The sequence below is a fragment of the Geotrypetes seraphini genome, chromosome 4 (assembly GCF_902459505.1).
Source record: "Geotrypetes seraphini chromosome 4, aGeoSer1.1, whole genome shotgun sequence".
Taxonomy (NCBI): Eukaryota; Metazoa; Chordata; class Amphibia; order Gymnophiona; family Dermophiidae; genus Geotrypetes; species Geotrypetes seraphini.
In genome coordinates, this window is record NC_047087.1 from 69,263,399 (window position 1) to 69,288,607 (window position 25,209).

Genomic DNA, 25,209 nt, shown 5'->3' on the forward strand with positions numbered 1-25,209 from the left:
CCTGCATAGGATCCCCTTTGGGGATAAATAAGAATTTTATAAATAATAATAAAAAATGTCATATGAAAGTTTCTAAAAGAGTCAATAAAGGGTTCAGTCCTCATCCAGCTACAAGACAGGAATTTCTTATGGTGTAAACATCTATAGCACAACCATAAAGCTAGTAAAAAATATACATGGGTTGTAAATGATAGAATACAATTTAATAACTTCACTCATCACATAGCTACTGATCGTCTTAGGTTCTAAATTTATATTATAATGAATAACATAGAAAGGTAATCACAGTACTAGTGTTGTGTTCATAAAGGGCTGGATTCAATAAATAGTGTCCATAATTGTGCTAATATAATATTCTTCAAAGGGCACACACCTTTTATAGAATGCTATGTAGTTTTGTACAAATCTTGCACTTAACTTTGGGTACCACACAACGCCTACTGAAACCACTCTATACCATACAGTTTCTTTCAGCATGGACCCATTGAGGTTTACATTAAAATTTTGAGATCAATCATTACAGTTACAATAGGAATCTTTAAATCATAAATGGACAAAGTCCCCATTAGTTGCATGTCTGTAGTAAATGCTGGTATGCAACTAATAGCTGTTGAATGCATGTGTGTGTGTGCATGCCTTTGAGATGATCACTGACCCATGGCTGCATGTACAGTGGGGATTCCTCCCTGTGATGTTTCAAGGCAGAGTACAGGAGTGGTTTGCCATTGCCTTCTCCTGTGCAGCATGTGGCTCCACTCAAATCGTGCACTCAGCACTTGGTGCTCAACCCCTTGGTCCGGAAAACAAAGACGCTACACAAGCGTTTTCAACTAGTGTGGAATTTATTAGGCCGCAGCCATAACAGCACTATTACATCACAACTATCATCAATTGAGCAGAATAACCAATCAGGTATGACCACCACATGATCAGGTGCACAGCATATGCCTCTTCATCCTCTCCGAATCTGAGTTGCCGTAACAGCTTCCCCTGCTCGCTGGACCTATCCCGTTCAAGGATGTGTCCTCTCACCAGCAGTACGTTGCTGTGAAGATCAGGGCCTGGCCTCCCTGCCGTCCAAGCAAGGTGACATGCCCAATTTCCTAAGCAATGTAAAGGTGTATGTCGTTGACTCATATGCTGTGCTTACCCTCCTTTCCAGTCTGGCTGCGACAGAAGTAGAGGGTGGGGCGGGAGGGAAAACCGCGTCCGCCTCATGTGAAGCCGGATCGAAAGGGGCGACCTCCCCTCCGCTCACCCTAATCTATCCTACCCCCCCCCCCCCCCCCCCCCCCCGCACCTAGCCGATTGGCCCCCAAGGCTTCGGCCGATTTGTTATCGCTCCTCCCTATGTGGTTCGGAGCTTGTTCTCAAATCGTGCACTCAGCACTTGGTGCTCAACCCCTTGGTCCGGAAAACAAAGACGCTACACAAGCGTTTTCAACTAGTGTGGAATTTATTAGGCCGCAGCCATAACAGCACTATTACATCACAACTATCATCAATTGAGCAGAATAACCAATCAGGTATGACCACCACATGATCAGGTGCACAGCATATGCCTCTTCATCCTCTCCGAATCTGAGTTGCCGTAACAGCTTCCCCTGCTCGCTGGACCTATCCCGTTCAAGGATGTGTCCTCTCACCAGCAGTACGTTGCTGTGAAGATCAGGGCCTGGCCTCCCTGCCGTCCAAGCAAGGTGACATGCCCAATTTCCTAAGCAATGTAAAGGTGTATGTCGTTGACTCATATGCTGTGCTTACCCTCCACTACCCGGGATAGCGAAACCTCGCTTATCGCGGGTTCCCCCCAAGTGCTGTAGCTATCGCGAGTTCCCCCCAAGTGCTGTAGCTGCGGCCTATATGATACCCACTGCATGGGTATGCAAAGGTACTGATAACTTTTAGTACTGAATCGCCTCAGTGTAATGAACCTGGATATGCAAAGGTACTGATAACTTTTCGTAATGAATCGCCTCAGTGTAATGAAATATACGCAACCCACTGCACGGGTACAGCGCTCCAACTATATATGCCAAGGTACGGATAACTTCATCAACTGATATTTGCAAAACTTCATCAACTGATATTTGCAAAACTTCATCAACTGAAGGTCCTGCTAACAACTTCATTGTCTCAGCTTACTCAAGTTATATATGCAACCCACCATATATCTATGGCCCTATACTGATGAGCCTAGCCAATGTACCGAGGAGCACATGCTATGTACTGATAAGCCTAGCCAATGTAGAGCACATGCGATGTGCTGTACCGGGAGCACATGCAATGTGCTGATAAGCGTTGCCAATGTACCGGTGGCCGTGGAAGCCTCTGCTGTTAGAGCCGCTGATGTTGTATCCTGCTGATATTGTGCTGCCGTAGAAGCTGGCGCTGCAGTTGAGGCCGTGGAAGCCTCTGCTGTTGTATATTGCTGATATTGTGCTGAAAATATGCAACCCACTGCACGGGTACTGCAAGCCTCTGCTGTTGTATATTGCTGATATTGTGCTGAAAATATGCAACCCACTGCACGGGTACTGCGCTCCAAATATATATGCAACCCACTGCACGGGTATTGCGCTCCAAATATATATGATATTGTGCTGAAAATATGCAACCCACTGCACGGGTACTGCGCTCCAAATATATATGCAACCCCCTGCACGGGTACTGCGCTCCAAATATATATATGCAACCCACTGCACGGGTACTGCGCTCCAAATATATATATGCAACCCACTGCACGGGTACTGCGCTCCCAATATATATGCAATCCACTGCACGGGTACTGCGCTCCAAATCTATATATGCAACCCACTGCACGGGTACTGCGCTCCAAATATATATGCAACCCACTGCACGGGTACTGCGCTCCAAATATATATGATATTGTGCTGAAAATATGCAACCCACTGCACGGGTACTGCGCTCCAAATATATATGCAACCCACTGCACGGGTACTGCGCTCCAAATATATATATGCAACCCACTGCACGGGTACTGCGCTCCAAATATATATGATATTGTGCTGAAAATATGCAACCCACTGCACGGGTACTGCGCTCCAAATATATATGCAACCCACTGCACGGGTACTGCGCTCCAAATATATATATGCAACCCACTGCACGGGTACTGCGCTCCAAATATATATATGCAACCCCACTGCACGGGTACTGCGCTCCCAATATATATGCAACCCACTGCACGGGTACTGCGCTCCAAATATATATGCAACCCACTGCATGGGTAGTGCCGTGGAAGCCTCTGCTGTGATAAGCCTGTGATAAGCCTAGCCAATGTAGAGCATTTGTGATGTGCTGATAAGCGTTGCCAATGTACTGAGGAGCCAGGCAATGTGCTGATAAGCGTTGCCAATGCTGTTAGAGCCGCTGATGTTGTATATTGCTGATATTGTGCTGCCGTAGAGAGGCCGTGGAAGCCTCTGCTGTGATAAGCCTGTGATAAGCCTAGCCAATGTAGAGCATTTGTGATGTGCTGATAAGCGTTGCCAATGTACTGAGGAGCCAGGCAATGTGCTGATAAGCGTTGCCAATGCTGTTAGAGCCGCTGATGTTGTATATTGCTGATATTGTGCTGCCGTAGAAGCTGGCGCTGCAGATGAGGCAGTGGAAGCCTCTGCTGTTGTATATTGCTGATATTGTGCTGCCGTAGAAGCTGCCGCTGCAGTTGAAGCCTCTGCTGTGATAAGCCTAGCCAATGTAGAGCATTTGCGATGTGCTGATAAGCGTTGCCAATGTACCGAGGTGCTGAAAGCCTAGCAACTGTATGTGCTGATAAGCCTAGCCAATGTACACAAGCCTAGCCAATGCACCGAGGAGCAAATGCAATGTGCTGATAGGCCGTATAGATAAGCCTAGCAAATGTACGGGGGAGCAAATGCAATATGCTGATAAGCCTAGCCTAGCCAATGCACATTCAATGTACTGATAGGCCTAGCCAATGTAGAGAGGAGCATATCTAATGTACTGATACAGAGGAGCATATCCAATGTACTGATACAGAGGAGCATATCCAATGTACTGATAAGCCTAGCCAATGTACAGAGGAGCATCACCTATGCACCGATACAGAGGAGCATATCCAATGTACTGATAAGCTTAGCCAATTGTACATAGGAGCACAGGAAATGTGCTGATAAGCCTAGCCATTGTACAGAGGAGCATATCCAATGTACTGATACAGCGGAGAATATCCCATGTACTGAAAAACCTAACCGATGTACAGAGGAGCATATCCAATGTACTGATAAGCCTAGCCTGTGTGTAGTCGGTCTGGAAGTAATGCAAACCGTAAGGGAGGCATCGGACATAATGTCCCGTAGATGCTGTTGAGGAAAAGTAAACTCTCCTTCTGAAGGTCTTATAAAATCCCCAATGTAAGTCGTTAAATGGATAAAGCAAAGTAGATCCCTTAAGGTAAATTAATATAATTTGTGAATTAAGCGAAAGTAGACCCCTTAGGTAAATTAATATAATTTGTGAATTTAAAGCCAGAATCTAGCCAACTTCCTTGTCAATTCGTTTGATTTAGGACCCAGCTTCTATCCCTTTATAACTTTCATATAACCAATGTAAAATTGTTCTATCTGTAGCCGATATGTGAGCACGTCGATTCCATCTATATCCCTCTAAAGCCCTGTCCCTTCATGCATCGAACTTACCTCCCAGATGCTGATTATCGTACTGCCGCTGATTGCGAGTACAGGATTCCAGATGTCAGCTGTTGTGGTCTCTGGTAATGAGGTCGTAAGCAAGAAAGTATGAATAGACTGTGTGGGAAAGAAAACCGTTAATACCTGAGGTGTGCAGGAAGTGAGGCTAATGGAGCTCGTATAGCGTCCTCGTATAATGGGCCCGCAAAGGTCCAGAAAGAAAATTTAAGGAAGCCCCGTCAGATAACCCAGTAATGCTGTAACGGCCTCCTCCTTACCTCCACGCGAAAAGAAGATAAAGTGATACCATTGTAAAATGCCTGGATCTCGGTTGTAGGATTCATGGAAGACGAAACCACCCAACTACCTGTGCTCCCGTATGGAGCAAGTGTTGTACAGTAGTACGCATCAGAGCCGTGAATCGAAGTCTAGGGGCCGGACCTGTGAATGTAAGTCCTCGCCGAGTGGATCTCGGGAGATCCTATCCAAGGCTAAGCCATTTGCCCTATGCAGCTACAGTAGCTGCCGTATGTCAATGACTAATCAATGGACGAATACAGGATGTCCGGGGCAGTACAAGGGGAGATGAGAGAGACTTGTGTAGCGGTGACGAAGAGGGAAATGAGATTGCAAGATCAAGGGGAACCAAGGAGGTTAGGATGCACCTATGGCGGGAGTCGGGTGTGTAGGGCTTGATGTATCTTGCCCGTAGCTTGCGGCAGGTAAAGAACCCGCTAATAACGAGCATGGCTATCGTTTGTTGTACCGTGGATCGTAACTTGCGCCGAGAAGCGAATGGAGTAGGGTGGGACCAATAAGCATGGCATGTACAAGAAACCGAGAGGCCTCCAACTTGTGGCTTGAGTGATTGGGAGGTTAAGTTATATAGCAGAAACGTATTAAGGAGAACCCCTGTTCTCAATCATTAAGTCGGAGAAGTCCTGCAGATGTACAGTATATAATTAGATATTCTGATAATAGAAGATAGATGTAATGGCAGACGTTGCTTTAAATATTATATGTAAGAGCTTATGCATGTGATTTTAATGTAATCCGCTTAAGTTTTAAGCGGAATAGCAATTTAAAATTAATAACTATCTAGAAGTATGAATATCTTGTAACCAAGTTATATTCTTTTTAGTTCTATGTCCTTAACGAACATAACTTTTCTAACTGCAGAAGAAACAAAACACAACAGTGATCCCATTATTTAAAAGAAAGAGAGCGATTAATTGTTGAGCCAAAGTACTTTTGGCATATAATCATTTTCAACAATATATCGAGCCGGTTATAGCAGAAACTTATTAAGGAAAACCAAAACCCAGTACATTTGGAGGTTGTCGGCAGTCAAATCCAGTTGAACAGCTATTCCCATCATGATCATATTGCAAGTTATAGTTAAAGAAATTCTCGGAAATAAGAGATTTATAGATAAAATTAATTCACGGAAATAAGAAAGTTATAGTTAAAGAAAATTCTTGGAAGGAAGAAATGTGATGAGTCCGGTGTCATCGCTGTCTCATTAATTGGAATAACTGGAAAGATAACGCTGATCTAATGTGTTGCAATTTTTGCAATATTTCACCTCCTAAGGATAAGAATTATAGGATCATTAAATTAGCTGATTGGATAGATGGCAAGACTAGAAATAACACAATGAAGCATAACATCCCCCTAACACAGCCCTGAAGGCAAGTTCCTATAATTTGTCCAGCTCATTGCCGCAGAGAATTAGACTCCGATAGCAATAGGGAAATCACAGAAGTATGACGTCAGGCACAGCGCGTTGGAACGGTACCGGCTTAGTGGCCACGTGGGCGCTGTACCCTCATGAGGTTTGTTTGTTTTTTTTTTTTTTTTTTGTTTATTTTTTGTAACTGTCTGTACTAAAGTAATTGCGGCAGGCAGAATCTGAAGCTTTTCCTCTTCCACGACAAATCTTGCAATCCTCATATAGAGGATTAGTACCGAATTTCAAATGGGGTTTGCAAATAAATAGAGGAGGAGTCTGGCCAGGGACCAATGCCTTCCTTAACATATATATCAATAATCAAGAGATGGGAATAACTAGCAAGATAATTAAATTTGCCCTCAACTTGCCATCGAAGGGGCCAGAAAACACGTTTTCTCACAGCCGCCGGGGCTGTCCCCACTAAAGAACCAGCCACGCCGAGACTGCCGTCGTTGGCCGCGAGTAGGGAAGCAGGGAGACAGAGATGGGGCCTTGGGCCGAGGCCGTGTCGAGTGCCCGCCCCCCCCCATCCCCTGCACCGGACGGGAATGCCGCGTGTCTCGTGCCTGGTTCGGAGTAGGGCTGCTGGTAGGCAGCGATGGGCCCCTGTCGGAGCCTGCGGCCGCAGCCGCGTGGCCGCCAGGAGACCCAAATCCCCCTTTTTCCCCCGCAGAGCGGGTGAGACTGCGCCTGCACAGATAAAAACCGGCTGCCCGGCCAGCCGCGTTGGGGAGAGTAGTTGGCTGCCGCTACCGGCCAAAGACCACCCTCGAACCGCTCCCCTGCGATCGGGCGGCTGGGAGACAGCGATGGGCCCCGTTGGAGCCCGCGGCCCGCAGCCGCGTGGCAGGAGACCCCCATCCCCCCCTCCCCCACCGCCGGATTGTTCAGGGAGGGGAAGGAAGATAGCCACGCATCGCGGGTGGGATGGCGCCAAGAACCGCCGCCTCGCCGCACCAGGAGATGGGCCGCGCAGCTAAAACCGGCCGCGTTGGGGCGAGTAGTTGGCTGCCGCTCCATGCCGAAGACCACCCCCGATCCGCTCCCGGCGCTCCTGGAAACAGAGGCAAATCCCCCTTCGCGGCACAGACGGGCCAGCGACGCTTCCAGTCCGCCTGTGCAGTAGCCCCCAGCGCTCTTACCCGCAGATCCCTTTACAGCGCTTGGGCTGCTGGGACCATGAAGCCGCGGCCGTCTCCCGCTCACTTCAAGGCACAGAGCCAGAGAGGGAAACCAACGAGGTGAGGAACTTAAATTTTTTTTTTTTTTTTTTTTTTTTTTTTTGAGAGTGAGCGGGAAGGAAACCGCGTCCGCCTCATGTGAAGCCGGATCGAAAGGGGCGACCTCCCCTCCGCTCACCCTAATCTATCCTACCCCCCCCTTCCCCCCCCCCCCCCGCACCTAGCCGATTGGCCCCCAAGGCTTCGGCCGATTTGTTATCGCTCCTCCCTATGTGGTTCGGAGCTTGTTCTATATCACTGCTGCCACAGTACCTGGTATTCTCAGGTGGTCTCCCATTCAGTTATTAGCAGGCCTACTCAGGGCAGCCAGACCATAGGCCTCTTGAGTGCATGAATAACATTCTGTAACATTGTGCCTAACTTCTGAGACTGTCCTTTGATCCACCCATGACACTCCCATGGCCAAACCCCTTTCGAGTAGTACACTATAAAATTTAGGGACACATTTTATAGAATAGGACACGGCAGATCCACACATAAACCCAAATGAGTGCTAATAGCTCATTAGCCAGTTAATTTGCACATGGATCTAAGATCCATGCTTAAATTTGGATGCCCAAATTTTGACAACTTACAGAGAATCTTGGGGAAAGTAGCTTATTTTCATTCAGTTGATTAAATAAATTAGAATTTTAGTGAATTTAAAGTGATTCATGGCAAAGTTCTCAAACCAGTCCGCAGAGCTCCCCTCCCCCCATCAAGCCAGTTGAGTTTTCAGGATATCTGCAATGAATATGTAAGATATAGATCCCCATACAAAGAAGGCAGTGCTTGTACCTCTGTCTCATGAATATTCATTTTGGATATCCTGAAAACTTGACTGGCTAGGCGTGCTCCATGGACTGGGTTGAAAAATCTATATAAAGAACTTAGAGCTCCTTTTACAAAGCTGTATTAGGCTTTTCTTTATCAACAACTGCTGCAGTTTTAGCTCAACGCTCATAGATTTCCTATGAGCGTCGGAGCTAATACCAATGTGGCTAGCGATAAAAAAAAAGCCAAACGCACAGTTTTTAGAGAGGTCGAATACTGAGATTCAGGTCCGGGCTACATTAATAGTACAGTTCACAATTGATTCAGATAGGGATTGGATGTAGAGAATGACACGGGGAGCGATCCCCACAGCGAACCGCTGCGTGGCTGCGGTTTGGCTGCGGGTTATGGTGACCTCATTAGCAAATCGCCGCAGACGCGGGGACAAATCCTTTCACCGACCGCAAAAAACGGTGAATAGATTTGTCCCCGCAGGCCAATGTCCCCCCTTCTAGGAACCGCTATTTACCTGTGTTTTCACCGTGCTCCTCATTTGTCAGATCAACCCTTCCTGCCAATAGAACCCGCCCCCCCCCGACGATCGCCCTCACTGGTAGGAGGGTGCCCAACCCCTCCTGCCGGCACCCCCAACGGCCCCCTATATCGCCAATAGGAGGGTGCCCAACCCCTCCTGCCGGTCCCTCCCCCAACAAACCCCGCCATCCCGAAACACCACCCTTAGTCTTACTTTCCAAGTTGGACCGGACAGCTCCTCGCTCGTCTGGCCAGCAGGCCTGCCTCCGTCCAAATGAGGCGGGCCCGCCCCTCCCCTCCCCTGCCTAACCCACAGGATCCTAGGGCCTGATTGGCCCAAGCACCTAAGGCCCCTCCTATAGCGGGAGTGGCTTTAGGTGCCTAGACCAATCAGGCCCTAAGATCCTGTGGGTTGGGCAGGGTAGGGGCGGGCCCGCCTCATTTGGACGGAGGCAAGCCTGCTGGCCATACGTGTGAGGAGCCGTCCGGTCCAACTTGGAAAGTAAGACTAAGGGGGTTCCGGGGTGGGAGGGTTTGTTGGGGGGGGGGTCCAGCAGGAGGGGTTGGGTACCCTCCTGCCGGCGATCTTAGGGGAGGCCATTGGGAGGACCGGCAGGAGGGGTTGGGTACCCTTCTGCTGCGCTTGTCGGGAGGGCCGTTGGGGGGGTCTACAGGAGGGGTTGGGTGCCCTCCTGCCGTGATCGCTGGGGGGAGGGGAGACTTGCAGCCGTAGCCGCGGTCACTATGCTAATCACGGCAGGGAGATCTTTGCCGCGATTAGGTACAGCGGCCGCGTCTACTTACCATATAGGCTAACATTGTAAGCATTTAAAGTACATGTCGTGTTTGTTTTTGCATTGCTAGCCCCAGGGGTGGTGGAAGATTAGTGATTGAAAAACTGTATGAAAAATAACTATTTTAAATTTAGTGATCAAAATGTGTCAGTTTTGAGAATTTATATTAATTAATTTTTTCTCTGCGTGTTTTGTTTTTGTATAGTTATTAACTAATATTTAACTAAGTTTTAAAGTTTTAAAGAATGTTTCCTTTATACGTAAATAAAGAAAAGTGAATGGGATTGCAGTGGCGGTGACGGGGCGGTGAATGGGGTGGCAGTGGCGGTGACGGGGCGGTGAAGAGTATGGTGAGATGGGGACGGGGCGGTGACGGGGATGGTGAGACGGGGACGGGGCGGTGACGGGGATGGTGAGACGGGGACGGGGCGGTGACGGGGATGGTGAGACGGGGACGGGGCGGTGATGGGGACCAATTTTTTCACCGTGTCATTCTCTAATTGGATGCTTAAGATGGTTTTTAAGCATAAAGATGTTCCATTTATGACAAATATAATAAGGATGTACCCTTATGTATCTCATTCAACCCAGAGAAGAAGAAAGCAATTTTTAATATTAAGACCTCAGGCTGTACAGTTAGGGGCAACCTTTGTCCTAAGATATCCCTGTAAGTGTGTTATGACTTTTGGGGGGAATAGATATGTATTCTATGATCCACAGCAGCTATCTAAGTTTATCTCTGATAGAGAGTCTTCATGAGCTTCTCTGCTCTCAAACTAGCTCTAAAAAGAATTGTTCAAGAGCACTCAGATCGCCTCTTTAGTTTGCCTGATACTTAGGGCTCCTTTTATCAAGGTGTGCTACGGGGGTTAGAGCGTCGGACATTTCATCACGCGCTAACCCCCGCGGCACACCAAAAAACTAACGCCTCGTCAATGGAGGCGTTAGCGACTAGCGCGGCAGGCGGTTGAACGCACGGTATTCCGCGCGTTAACCGCCTACCGCAGCTTGATAAAAGGAGCCCTTAGTTTCTTGGTTGCTTTTTATTTCAGTTTTTTCTGCAGCTTCGTCCCTAAAGTTGTGGACTAACAATACGTTGTATAGGCTGATATCCTTTAAGCAATTTGGAATTTTGATTTAATTTCAGTTTACATTGTATGTTTGCTTTTATTGACTTGTAATTATTGTCAGTTGTTAAAATTATAAATAAATAATAATAATAAAAAAGCCAAACGTAGCTTTGTAAAGGGGGGTTAGTATCTAGAGACATGTACTCCTAATTTTATAAAGTTACACACCCAACTTGCAACTAGTGCACAAAGTTGCTCACTCATTTTATAGAATAGGGTTAGATGTTGGCATTAATGATCGATTATTGGCTATAATTGGTGCATTTAAGAGGCACCTAACTTTAGGCACCCTTTATAGAATCAGCCCCTTATTGCCTAATTTCTAATGGAATAAATTTACTTTTGTAAATTGATTCTGGATAATTACATGCACATAACTACATCTTTGTCCAGGTATTTCTTTCAGTGAAAATATGTGTATTTATATTTAGATTCCAATAATATATAGATTAGGAATGCCTTCTTGATATGGGTAACTTTCAAAGCCTGCATTTCTGAGCATAAAACTCTGGTTTATTCATTGAAATGGCTTTTAAAATGACGTTCCTATTCTGTAACCCAGCATTAAAGAGCTACGAGTTCAATTTTTGTCCCCTTAAGCACAGAAGGTGAGCTTTGCCTCAATGAGTTATTGCTGTACTCCCTGCTATTGCAGTTCAAATAACCATAATGGTCCAGAAGAATCTTCGTAGGCTGCAATATGTTAAAAAAAAAAAAAAAGTCAACAAAGGAGATTCTGTGGTGCACACAAGCTTTCAACAACACATAGAGCTCCTTTTATCAAGGTGCGGGAGGCGGTTAACGCGCAGAATACCGCGCGTTCATCCGCCTGCCGTGCTAGTTGCTAACGCCTCCATTGACGAGGCGTTAGATTTTTGGCTTGCCGCGGGGGTTAGTGCATGATGAAATGTCCGATGTGCTAACCCCCGTAGCGCGCCTTGATAAAAGGAGCCCATAATTCCCTTCCTCAAATCAGGTGGATCAAAGAGATGTGAATAAGGATTCTCTGTATTCTCAAAAATTGTTTTCTCATAACTCTTCAGCCTACTTCTTTGCTTGTTTTGGAAAAGAAATTGAAGAGTATTGGTTGTATAAGATAACATCTGAGGAATATTTTACTATATATAGATAGAGGTATAGATGTATAAATATTCTAAATTTAAATAACTAGCCTCTGATAATTGAATGATTGCTTTGCATACTGCTAATTAAAAACCCTATTAACTAAAGTATAGTAGGATTTTGAGGTTACTGCACATTAAGGCGTAGATTCTGTATAGAGTGCCCGGTCTCAGAAGCCGCCTAAATGGCTTTTGAGAATCGCACACGGGCGGCCTCTACAAAATTGCCCTAAGCCACCTAACCACCATGACTCTCTAACTGGTGCCCATGTTACAGGTGATGGTTAGAGAATAGCATTGCCGCTGAGCTGATCGAGGCAAGGGAATCTCCCTGCCACGATCAGCTTAGTGGCCACGGCAACCCGCCCCCCCCTCAGCGAAGACTAATGGCAGAAGGGATGCCCAGTTCTTCATGCTGAAACTCCAACCCCAAAAAGTAACCCAACCGGACCCACCCCAAGCCCATCCAGACCCACCCCAAGCCTATCCAGACCCCCCCAAGCCACATCCCCATAGCCCACCTGGAACCACCCCTACCTTATTCAGATGACCATCTGGAAGCATCCTTTCTGCCTCCAGCCAGCTGGCATGCCTTCACTAGAATGGCAGGTCTGCCCCTTCCTGATGTATCATGGGACGCACCGAGGAGGGGCCTAAGGCCCTGATTGGCCCAGGCATTTAAGACCCTTCCCATAGGAGGGGCCTTAGGCACCTGTGCCAACCGGAATCTCAAGCCTCTCTCTGACAGTGTATTGTGGGATGCACAGGGCATGGCCTAATATTCCAATTGGCCAGATCCCTTAAGCCACTCCCATGAGGAGCATCCCTACTGCTGGTGATCTTTGCAGGGATGGGTAGGGGGTGTTCCGGCCACTTTCAGGTGAAACCATGTCTACGCCTAGCCTTAAGCGTGGGCAGCCCTATGCGCCTCCCTAGGCTTACGGAGGCACCTACAGTTTTCTATGCATAGATCTGAAAAGGGGGCATGTCCTTGGGAAGGGTATGTGCGGATTAGGAACTTCCCTAGAATTTTCATGCAATGTTACTGAATACGGCAGATCCTGCCTAATTTAGGTGTGCAGATTTACACCTTGTTTCAGTTGGTATAAATCCTCCTGTTCAAAATTTGGCATGGATTCCAGAGCCAAGCACTATACTATAAATGGTGCCCAACTCGGGCAGTGTTTATAGAGTAGTGCTTAGTGCTCATTTTTGGGGCATCCAAAGGTGTCATTTACAGAATCTAGTTCTTGATGTGTCATCTTAACAGCAGCCATACCATCAAGCATAGATGGGCACGTGGAGAACATGTGTCACACTTAACATGGCAGATAATGCGAAACAATTAGCTGTACCTATTAAGGTAGCATTATATTCCTTTTAGGGCCTGTTTTACAAAGCTGCACTAGCGGCTGCTATGCGGTAACGGCCCCCAAACCCTTAAAGATTTAAAGGGCTTTGGGGCTGTTGTCGCGCGGTAGCCGCTAGCCCGGCTTTGTAAAACAGGCTGTTAGTAAATGAATTTTTAAAAACTTTCTGCATTAACTAAATATAAAAATCCTGATTAACCTCTCAATAATTAGCATACATATTTTCTAATTATTGTGCATTAATTTTGGTCATCAATATACAGTAATTTCAAAAACTTATTAAATATGCATTTTGGCAATTACCATACAACAACTGCAAAAACTTACAGCACTTTAGTAGGGAAGAGTACAGCAAAGATATTTTTTGTTCTTTTTTTTTGTTGTTTTATTTTTTCTTAATATTTATTAAGATTTTCTTAATATTTCTTAAGATTTTTCAGTATTTTTCAGACATTCTTTATAATAATTTTGTATGCATGTTAATATTGTTTAACATACTCAGATTCACGGTGTGTGTATTAATTAATAGTTAAATGTGTACAGTTAATGTGGACACCACAAAATTCTTTAAGGTAGCAAGTAGAAGTTTCTACCGCAGCCTGGAGTACTAAATGCTCCGATGCTACTCCAATGGACATAGAAGCCCAATGAGCGTCAGAGCATTTAGCGCCCCGAGCCACAGTCGAAACCTGTACCGCAGCTTAGTATAAGAGGGCCTTAGTAAATTGGTTTCTATGCTTTTGTAAACACTTATGACAAAGATCCGTTTCACATACATCTCTGATTCATGGACAAATCTCTCCATGTGACATTGCCCATTCATTTACTGACAGTTCATAGATCAAATCAAGAAGTAAAGAAAATATAAGGATTGGGGCTCCATAAAATCCTTTAATGTCAATATGAAATATTAAAGAATAAATCTACTTACCTTACATTTACCACAAAATTGTAATTAAAATGCAATAGGAATCTTCTGAAGATGTCTGTAGAGCTTTGCTTCTTCACAATATAGTATTGGGTAAGGGTCATGCTATATTTTTATTGTATGTCTTCTCTTTCTTTAAGTTACAAAGACAAAGCAAAACCCTGGTTCTTCTTCCATAGTCAGTGCACAGTGCACAGAGATGGCGGGTGTGGTGGTCGGCAGCAGCAGCTCTATGTAATGACAGCAGGCAAGTAGGAGAGGGGGCAATATAGAAACCTGTTGTATAGGAGTCAGTATGGCAGGAAGGAGGAAAAGCAATAACAGGGAACAAATAGGGAACTTTACAAAGCATAGGAAGCGTAGAAGAACAAGAAAAAAAGAAACTGAAATACAGAGAAGAATGTTGTGTGAAATATCTAATGCTACGCTTTAGCAACTTTTCTTTTGCTCCTTATTTTAATATATTAAGCAATGGGACATATACAACTATTTCCTCACTTTAAATATAGGTATATAGAATTTTGAGTTTGGAGGAAGTAAGCTAACTATAGCTTTCATTATAGTTGGACAAATATGAAGAAAATGCATGCCAGGCAAAGACTCCCAGCAAAATATTAATCGCTATATGTTACATTTCTTCTCCATTATGGAACCTTTACTGGGATAACATACAAAAGCCCACTTGTATTTATATGAAAATCAATATGTAATCCCAGTATACTGACCTGCCAACATGATGGTGGTATGAATTAACTAGCCTGGATGCAAATTAGGATATAAATAAAAAAACAAGCAAAGAAATATAGCAGCAGAAACTCATTTAAAAAAAATGTCTTTTTATAACAATTTATAGGGCATACGATTCAACTGATGAACCCCAATTTCACTGTGTGATACAGAACTGCACTTTGATTTCAAAATACAATGCTTCTTGGTCAAGATCAGAAGTGTTTATATGAAAAGATTCCATAATGATACCAAAATGTTGGCAAATGTCTTTCCTAATGATCTTATTTTACTGTTATTTGTGAACACAACTTATAGTTCCTTAAGATATGGTGCCTTAAGCAGTCCCAGCATTCATTATGATGAGAGACAATATGAATGCAGTATGAATTATGATGGATGAAAGGCCTCAAAATATTTCTAAGGGGGGAAAAAAAGTGGCTCAGGGCATCCCTATAATATATATTTATGCAAGCGAATGACCTCTGAGAAAACATAAATGCAATATGTATAGCATGGAAAATGAGATCATGTTACAAAAGAACACGGTCAATGACTTTCTTTACAGGGCCAAATAATTTTATAAAAGAAGGAAGCATTCAGGAACATTCCATTCTTTATTTTGATACAAAAATTTAATTGTGCTTGTATAGGCAAAGGCAAGCTCTAAATTTGGCTTGTTTCCACCCTCTCTTCTAATATACATGTTTCTGTAAAACATAAATGTAACCTGTACATGTGTTATCCACATTGCCAAGATAAGCATGATACACTTATAGCTACAATAAAAGAAACACTGGCCACATTCAGTTGATGTGGTTGGCCGCCATTGTTACCAGCGCCAACTTCACAGCATCTAGCTATAGCGGTGCAGTGTACGAGGGACAGAAGGAGCATAAGGAAATTTTTTAAAATGAAACCAGCAAAAAAGTAATGAAAGTATACAAAATAAAAGAGCATGCAGTAAAGCATAGTTGAGGATGGGAAAGAAAAAAGAAAATGATAATTAATGTAATATTACAGAATTTTTAAATATGTTTTGCAACAATTAATCTTTGGAAGTCACTTATTTTGTAGCTATTTCTGCTACTGCTTAACTTACCCTCTCTCCTTTAACAAACAGCGCTCGAGGCCTTTAGCACGGGCTGGCACGATGATTGCTCCAACACTCATAGGAATTTTATGAGTGTTGCAGCATTTAACAAGCCGGCTCGTGCTACCACAGTCCGGAGCGCTAAATGCTCCAACCCTGCTCCAAGGCTCATAAATTTCTATGAGTCAGATTATTTAGCACTCCGGGCCGTGGTAAAAGCCTCTATTGCAGGTGGGATAATCAAGTAGTTTTAGAATAATATAATTTCTATAAAAGTCATACTATATTATAGTATGGATTTTAACATCTTTTTTTTTTTCTCCAAAGACATGGGAGAAAAGCCTTATACAAAGAAGAAGTCCTGTGTGACTTTGCTGGTTTTTCATTCTAAAGTAAAGCTTCATAAATCTGTCTAGGAGCGCCATAGCCAGTCAGGCTTTCAGAAGATTCACAATGAATATGTATGAAATATATTTGCATAAACTGGATTCCCAATGTATATAAATTTATCACATGCAATTATTCATTGTGGATATCATGAAAAACCAAGCTGGCTTTTGGAATACCACAACAGGTTTGGAAAACATGTTCTAGAATACAGATTTGCCTACACTGAAGAAGTCAGATATGTTTGATACAAAGGGTGTCTGTGCATAGCAAATGATACAATCAGTTTATTCCAGCGGTTGTCAACCCAGTCCTCAAGGACCACTTTGCCCGTCAGGTTTTCAATGAATATGGATGAAATAGATTTGCATTTACTACCTCTTTTTTATGCAAATCTATCTCATGCATATTCATTGATGATATCCTGAAAATCTGAATGGCCAAATTATTGCTGATGACTTGGTTGAAAACCACTGGTCTAAATTGCAAAAATAATGCCCATTTCATTTATACACAATGATTGAATTGGTCTGATCCCTTCCTCCCACCCCCTTATACAGTTTTTTAGATTGTTTAAATCACAGTCACCCTACAGAAAATATTTTTTTGTTTCACAGTAGAAATTTGGGCTAGACCAGCATTTGTTAAACCTGTCCTGGGGACCCCCCAGCTAGTTAGGTTTTCAAGATATCCCTAATGAATAGGCATGTGAAAGATTTGCTTATAATAGAGGTAAATATAATAGAAGTAAAATGCATGCAAATCTACCGCATGCATATTTATTAGGAATATCTTGAAAACCTGACTGACTGGGGGTCCCCCAGGAGAGGTTTAACAAACACTACAGTAGACAAAACAGAGGTGAGAATGGATGCAAGTACAACAAGAGGTGACACTGCTGGTGTTATGACTGATTCAATGTAGGCCGTGTCCAGTCACCAGCGCTGAATATTCAGGTTTGCATGGCCAGCTATCCCTTATCCGGTTAAGTCTGCTATTTAGCACTTGACCACCTAAGTTAAAATAATCAAAGATAAGTACAAATTCACTCCTGGACTGTCCACAAATCACCTGCTTCATGTTTAGCACTTAGCACTGATATTCAGGTGCATGAACTGCTTAAGTGCCACTGAATATCAGCGGATAGCCCCACACAAAGCAATTCATTTGGGTAGGATCCTCCCCTGCCCAGTTAAATTGCTTTGAATATCAAACCCTGACAGATTTTGGTACCTCTCCTCTGACTAAGGCAGCAATTACCTGAATTAAAAATAAGTACCGCTCCTAAATTCAAAGATCTTTACAAAGATTTTACTTTACACTATAAGCAGTAGCTTCAACATTGCTTTAGTTGGCAATTTTATGAAAATAAGTGGCTGTTTCGAAGATATTTGGGATGTATAACTGCAATTGGAAGCATATTGGGCAAACTAGATGGATCTTGCAGTCCTTATCTGCCGTCATATTCCATATTTCTATTGAACTATTTCTTATTGCAGTCTGTCATTCAAGTTGTACAGATTCATACCATAGTTTCATGCTTTAAACTGGAATGTATTGTTCTGTATCATACCATCACTTCAGTAAGCAATCAAAGATGCTTCTGTGTCCTAATTAATGATTATGATCATTTACAATATTATTTTTTAATTAATTTTGTAAACCACAAAGAACTTAGCTGTTATGCGGTATAGTAATTGAGTGTTATATTATGTTATAACAAGAAGAATTTCTGGAATCTGAGGGCAAATTTGGTTAATTTCAAGAGTTTGCTTTTTTTTTCTAACTATGCAATAAGGTTAGTTTTATAGAGGTTGCCTATTTTACACACTGAGAAGGCACCTGCCAGGAATGTGAGATCCGCCCCCCCTACAATCCGATAAGAAGATCAACTGTTTTTACACCTAAGCAGCAATAGGACCAGCCGCCACTACCGGGAACCCTTTGCCACGATGCTTCTATTCCTTTCTCTCCTCTCTTCTACCTTCCAAAGTATTTAGATCAATGCTGTCTTGTTAAAATGTTTATTTTATTTTTATTTTTCCTCTAACTCTACTTTTCACTTCTCTATTACCCTCCAGGTACTTTAGTTAGATTGTGAGCCTTCGGGACAGTAAGGGAATTTTTCAAGTACCTTTCTTATTTCTAATCTTAATGTATATTTTCTGTAAACCGCTTAGAACCTAACGGATGTAGCGGTATATAAGAAATAAATTACATTACATTACATTACATTACACCTATTCGGAGCTTCTTTTATGATGGGAAGTAGGCACCTACTTTCCTGTATAAAATACGAGCATTGAAGGGTAAGTATACATACATATTTTAAGCATGAACTACTTATACTAGGCCTAAGTGCATGTACCTAAATGAAGATTTATGCAATAAGGTTATAGAATTAGGACTAAGCACGCCTACCTTGGCAGTTGGCAGTCAGCAGCTAGGCGCCACTTATAGAATTACACCTAGTGGCATCTAAGCATACTTCGGTGCCATAGAGGTAGGTGCTGGTACATTAGACCTAAGTTACCTGCATATAATTTACCTGTGCCTATCTCACATGCCTAGTGAAGCCTAAGTTTACCACCCCTATTCTCTGCCCCCTAACCACAGCTACTTTACAGGTAGATATCATTAGGCATTGCTAGGTATCTCAATTTAGGCATTGCTAGGCAACCTAAGAATTCCAAGTGGAACTCTTAATTGGTAATTTTTTTTTTTTATTGACTGAAAACTGGAACCATGCCAGTTAAAAAAAAGTTGCACACGGATTCCAAAGTTAGGCGTCGCTAGGCATCCTTGATTGGGGTGCCTAGCAGCATCTATGTAGTCATCGCATACAGAATCCAGCCCTAAGTTAATTTAGATGCATAACTGCATATTTGTGGCAATTTGAACCTAATTTATTATTTAGGTTATGCACATAACTGGCTCTTTTCTATAATCTGTGTTATAATGCCCTTCTATTGCTCTAAGGTATGGCCACAGCTCGAATATTGTGTGCTGAAACTGGGATCTTAGTTGGGACCTTGTTATCTTCAGCACTGTGACTTTGTTATAATAAATAATCCCATTGGTTGAACTCTTAGACATATCGCTTGCCTTTTTGTTTGGTTGACATACAGAGGCAAGGACTCTTCATTTTCTGTGTTTGGTTTTGAAATTATAAAACAAATGAAATCTCTCAATACCAGGTATAGCTAAATAGGACTAAATTAAATACCCTTCATTAATACTATGAAGAAAAGGATTTCAGTGCAACAGAGACTCCACTAAACAAGAAGTCAACAATAACCCCCAAACCCCCCCCCCCCAAAAAAAAAAAAAAGAACCATAATTGGTCCTGAAAAACACTTCATAGACCTAATCGGTACTTCACAATATATAAGTAAAAGGACTGCATGTTAATTGCAATTAACACTATGAGTAATGCATTCTCTTCCTATCTTCCTCCCCTCCCTTCCCCTCAGTCCAGTATCTCCCACACCGGCTCACCTTTAAGCCAGTCTTTGGCCTGACAGATTTAGTGAAAGGCAACCTATGGCCTCTATCAAGCCTTTCCCTCTGACCCTGCCAGGTCACTTCTTCATATTGCCTCAGGAGTGAAGAAGTCAATGGCATTCCTTCAGCCATCAACACTTGCTGTCCCCAAGCATGCTGAGTTTATGCATGAACTCAGTATGCTCAAGGAGTGTTGGCATCAGCAGCTAGAGGCACCCTGCTGACTTACTTGGACTTGAGACAGCACAAGGAAGTAGTTTGGGAATGGATTTCTTGACTGGTGGGGCTTCAGCATCCCCATCAGCAAAGGTATGATGCCTAATGTGGGAATGAGGGAGAGGAAACGCATGCTCCTCCCCCTCCCCCGATGAACTGTTGGCCATGCCCTACCTTTAATATATATATATATATATTCCACTTAAGAATTTGCAATAGTTGTATATGTTTATAGTTTTGATATTATAACCATATACATATCTTTTATTCTTACTTAATGTTTCTAGCATCTATCCCTTATTATACCATTACAACTAGAGGGACATTTTTGGAAAAAAAAAAGTCATCAGAATTGGGACATTTAATATTTTAAAAAAAATTATTTAGTGCCATTTTTAAATAGAAAAAAAAAAACATCTGGGTATCCCTTTCAAAAATGGTTCAAGGATAGATGTTTTAGCACAGAAGACATTAAAAAGGAGACTCATTTTCCAAATTGCCACATCCAATTTATAAAGCCCTCCAAAAAACAGGCACAAGAATGTCTGTCTGGCATCATTTTGAGAGAAATGGCCACACAGATGTCCCTGCTGATCATATGAGTAGCCTCATTTAAACGTTTTCGGCAGATGGATGTGTTTTTGGCCATTTTGAGACATCTTTCTACTTTCAGAATGAGCTCCCTAATTTAACAATAAAAAGCCAATCTAGTTAATGGATTATTTACATCATGAAGAGCAAACAACAAATGGTGAGTATAGGTATTTCTAACATCGTATATGCTTCTAAAATAGTTTTCTTATTCAAGTGATCTCATATTTATAAACTGAATTGCATTCAACAAGGTAAGATGTTTATGACTGTAATTCTGATACTACCTTCTGCATCTATGATTTTTTGTGTAATAATCTGCTGTCACAAAAAGTATTAAGCATTGTAGTTTTAGTCTGTGAAGCTTATAGACATTGATAAACGTGATTTGCCAGGATTCTACTACACAGAAGCTGATGTGCTGGAAATAATCACATTACACATGAGCAATAAAATCTAGAGAAATACAAAGAATTGCAGCCTACTCTGTCAAAAAAAAGGCATACTCTAATCAAAGAATGCTCCTTTTATTTATCACTTTATATCAAGAGTTTTCAGCACTGTGAGCTTTTGCATGAGCTAAAACTAGCCATGTGACAATGAGTTTGTAGGATATCCACTTTTAATAAATGGTAACACCAGAAATGGAATCAGATATTGCACAGATCTATGAGAAAAAAATATTTTGCAGACTTGAAACAGGTCCTTCCACATCCTGTATTTATTTGTAATGCTTTTATTCTGGACTATCAGTAAGTTTCTAGGTGGATTGCATTTGGGTACTCAAGCATTTTCCCTACCTGTCCCAGCAGGCTCACATGTTATCTAATGCACCTGGGGCAATGGGGGATTAAGTGATTTGAAAAACAAAAATACTCTTTGCACTTTTTTTTTATTCTTTATAATTCTTCAAATATGGTCTAAAATGTCAACGTAATAGGGCAGTTAATCTCTTCTAGTAGAGTCTCACTATTTTTGGAGCTCTAATATGTGAGAGGAGAAACCTCAGATCCCAGGGCCTTGATGCAGCCAAAGCAAAATGCGGGCAGCCTTCGTCGGCAATGGACAAAACTCTTAAGAATGAGCTAAGTACTCCTAAGAATAGTATTTAAGAAGAACTGTTTTGAAACCATACAAACATAAGTTAAATATCTAAACATTTAATAGGAGGGTGGATGTTAAGCCAAGGAGGATTGTCCCATAAGAGGTTTGCAGGCTGAAGTTGAATAGCTGGCAGCAATCTGGGATCTGAGGTTTCTCCTCTCACTTATTAGAGCTCCAAAAATAGTGAGACTCTACTAGAAGAGATTAACTGCCCTATTACGTTGACATTTTAGACCATATTTGAAGAATTATAAAGAATTAAAAAAGTGCAGAGAGTATTTTTGTTTTTGAATTGATATTTTCTCTCACAAAGCCTGTATATAACAATTGCTTGGATTAAGTGATTTGCCCAGGGTCACAAGGAACAATGTGAGGTTTTGAACCAGCAACTGCAGGGTGCTAAGGCTGTACCTCTAACTATTAGGCCATACACTCCCCTACAACTGGACACTAATCTACACAAGTTCAGAAGTATGTGAAAAATGTTTAAAAAAAATAGGGGTATGCATTAATTTTAAAACTTATAGTACAATGTGACAATTGAAGGCATTTTCAATTCAGTTCCCTTAAAATAATTGAATGGTCTTATGACTTGAAAATCATTAATTTTTAGACTGTTTACTGGCCCTAATATAGATCTCTCCCTCATCTGGCCAGACACAGAGCCTTGGGGAGGTTCAACACAAAAGCAGAAACCATTTCAACAACCATGTTAAAACTCTTTTAAATATACATGAGCTTTGCAAAACCCTATAAAGGTGGAGGAAAAGTTGGCTTTAAGTAGAGAATAGATGTTGCAGAGCTGCTTCCCTAAACTGACTGTCTCTGCTGGAGTTATGTTCTAAACAGTAGTGAGAAGTAAACATACATTATGGACTGTCACATGACCTTGTTACGTCAACCCAATCAAGCCTGAGTATACGCAAAGGAGATACAGTCTGCTAGCCAAGTGGAGATGGTTCTTTTGGATCCTAGCCTATTAGGATCAAAGGCAAGAAAAAGTTTGGAGGACCAGGTAGTATGCCAGAGTATATTTGTAGTCTAAGGTATGAAGGGCTGCTTCTCCAGGATGAGAATGTGGCTTTGGAAAGAAAACAAGCAGAACGATGGTTGAGATGGAATTCTGAAACTACTTTAGGGAGGAATTTTGGATGTATTTGAAGGGCTACCCTGTCATGATAGAACTTTTTATAGGGAGGATCCAATACAAGGACTTGATGTTCACTCACCCAGCGTATAGACATGAGGGATATGAGAAAAACAACTTTCCAAGTGAGTATTTTGGGAGAACAAGATGTAAGTGACTCAAAAGGAGATTTCATGAGAGCAGAGAAAACCATGCTAAGAACCACGCTAAGAACAGAAGGAAGCTTGATAGGTGGTTTTGTGTGGAATAGGGCTTTCATGAAATGAGCTACTAAGGGATATACAGAAAAAAAGGCTTCTTGTCCAGGTGGGAGTGAATGAACTGATAGCACTGAGATGAACTCTAACCAAATTGGGTTTTAGACTAGAGTTAGAGAGGTAGAGAAGGTAGTGAAAGACAGATGGAAGTGGACATAAGACAGAGTCTAGAGAATGCAAAGCACACTAGGAAGAAAACTGTGTCCTATTGAATTCATAACAGCACTGACTGGAAGGTTTCCCAAATGCTTCAATGACAACAGGTACTGCAATTGAGAGGGGGAAAGCATGTATCTTGTTCAGTGAAAGAAACTACACTGTTGGTGCTAATGAGCGGGGTATGAAGTAGGGACCTTTCATTTAGAGTTAGCAATGTTGGAAATATTATAGTTTCCATGGTTTCCTGGTTGAGAGTTCCATGAGGAATGGAAACCAAACCTGATGTGTTCAAAGGGGTGCTACAAGGATCATGGTGTCCTGATCTTGGTAAAGTTTGAGTACAGTTTTCCATATAACAGGGATCAGAAGAAATGCATAGAGGAACTTTTGCTCCCAATGAAGTAAAAAGTGTCCAATGTCATGTGTTTGGGGCAAAGAGTCTGAAGCATAATTGTAGAAGTTTGTTGTTCTGAGGGGAAGCAAAGAGATTTATGTCCAACATTCCCCATCAAGAGAAAATCAGATGCAAGATGGTTGTGCTAAGAGACCATTCGTGAGACTGGAGAAGTTTGCTCAACCTGTCTGCCAACACATTCTGTTTCCCTGCTAAATAAAACTTGAGAAGTATGCCACCAGCAGTGGCTCAATTCCAAAGCTCAATTGCCTTCATACAAAAGGAATAAGATCTTTGTTTGTTCAAATAGAACATGGCAACCTGGTTGTCTGTTGAAGAAGGCAATCCTGGAATGTTCTAAGAGTGTTCCCTATCACTTAAAGCTCTAGGAGATTGATATGGAGGATCTGTTAATGGTGAGACCACATTCCCTGAGTAAGTAGACCATCTAGATGAGCTCTCCAGCTCAGCATCAAAGCATCTGTGAAGTTTTTGTTGGGGAATGGGCTAGAAATTGAGACCCTGGCTAAGATTATGGGCTACCATCCACCATTGCAGAAAATGGCACAGATCTAGGGTAAGTTGTACTGGAGCAGATAGGGATCGTGTAGCTTGGGACCATTGGGTAGATAAGGTCCACTGAGGAATCTTAAAGTGAAAATGTGCAAATTGGGTCACGTGACCTGTCAATGCTATGTGACCAAGAAGGCGTAACATCTGGTATGTGAATGTGTGCTTGAAGGTGGAGATTGTTGACCCTCTGTTCAGGTAGAAAAGTGTGACCCTGAATTGTATTCAAGAGTGCTCCTATGAAATCCAAGTTTTGAGATAACTGAAAATGTGACTTTAGGTAGTTGATGATAAACCCTAGAATCTTGAGGAGATAAACTGTTAAGGTGATGGTATGCTGAACTGCTTGCAATGATAAAGCCTTGATCAACCAGTCATCTAAGTAAGGAAACACATGAACCCTCCCCATGAGTAAAGGTCTGTTGCAACTACCACTAGGCATTTTGTGAAGACAAGAGGATCAGAGGCTAGTTTGATGTGTAAGACCTTGTACCTTAAGTGCTGTGGTGTATACTCGGTCTGTGTTAAGGTAGGCATAGATGCATTTCAAGCCTGTGTAAACTGCATTTGTAGTAGCCCCAAAAGTTCTTGTTTGAGCATAGCCCAGATCTCCTCCTGGAGAGTTGGTGGCTGCACCGGAAAATGAATCAGCATGGAAGCATTATGTGGTGCATCTTGTATGGATGTGGGAAACCTTGATGTTGAGACATGTCTGGGTGGAGACATGATCCACAGCAATGTAGAGTGGTCCATGATGTGTCAACACTTATTATGCATCAAGG

The 25,209-nt window shown here is 42.5% G+C and overlaps 1 protein-coding gene across 4 annotated transcripts in view; it reads right to left on the reverse strand.

Annotated features, from left to right (window-relative positions):
* Positions 1-25,209, reverse strand: part of NCAM2 (neural cell adhesion molecule 2) — a 600,622-nt gene that overhangs the window by 52,774 nt on the left and 522,639 nt on the right. The window contains exon 16 of one of the 4 annotated variants that reach the window (XM_033943260.1): positions 15,609-15,865. The exons of the other annotated variants lie outside the window; for them this stretch is intronic. Within the exon in view, the coding sequence (XP_033799151.1) occupies positions 15,747-15,865 (119 nt within the window). The 3' untranslated portion in view covers positions 15,609-15,746. Of the gene's footprint in view, positions 1-15,608; positions 15,866-25,209 lie in introns of those variants that run through there. 4 annotated transcript variants of the gene reach the window in all.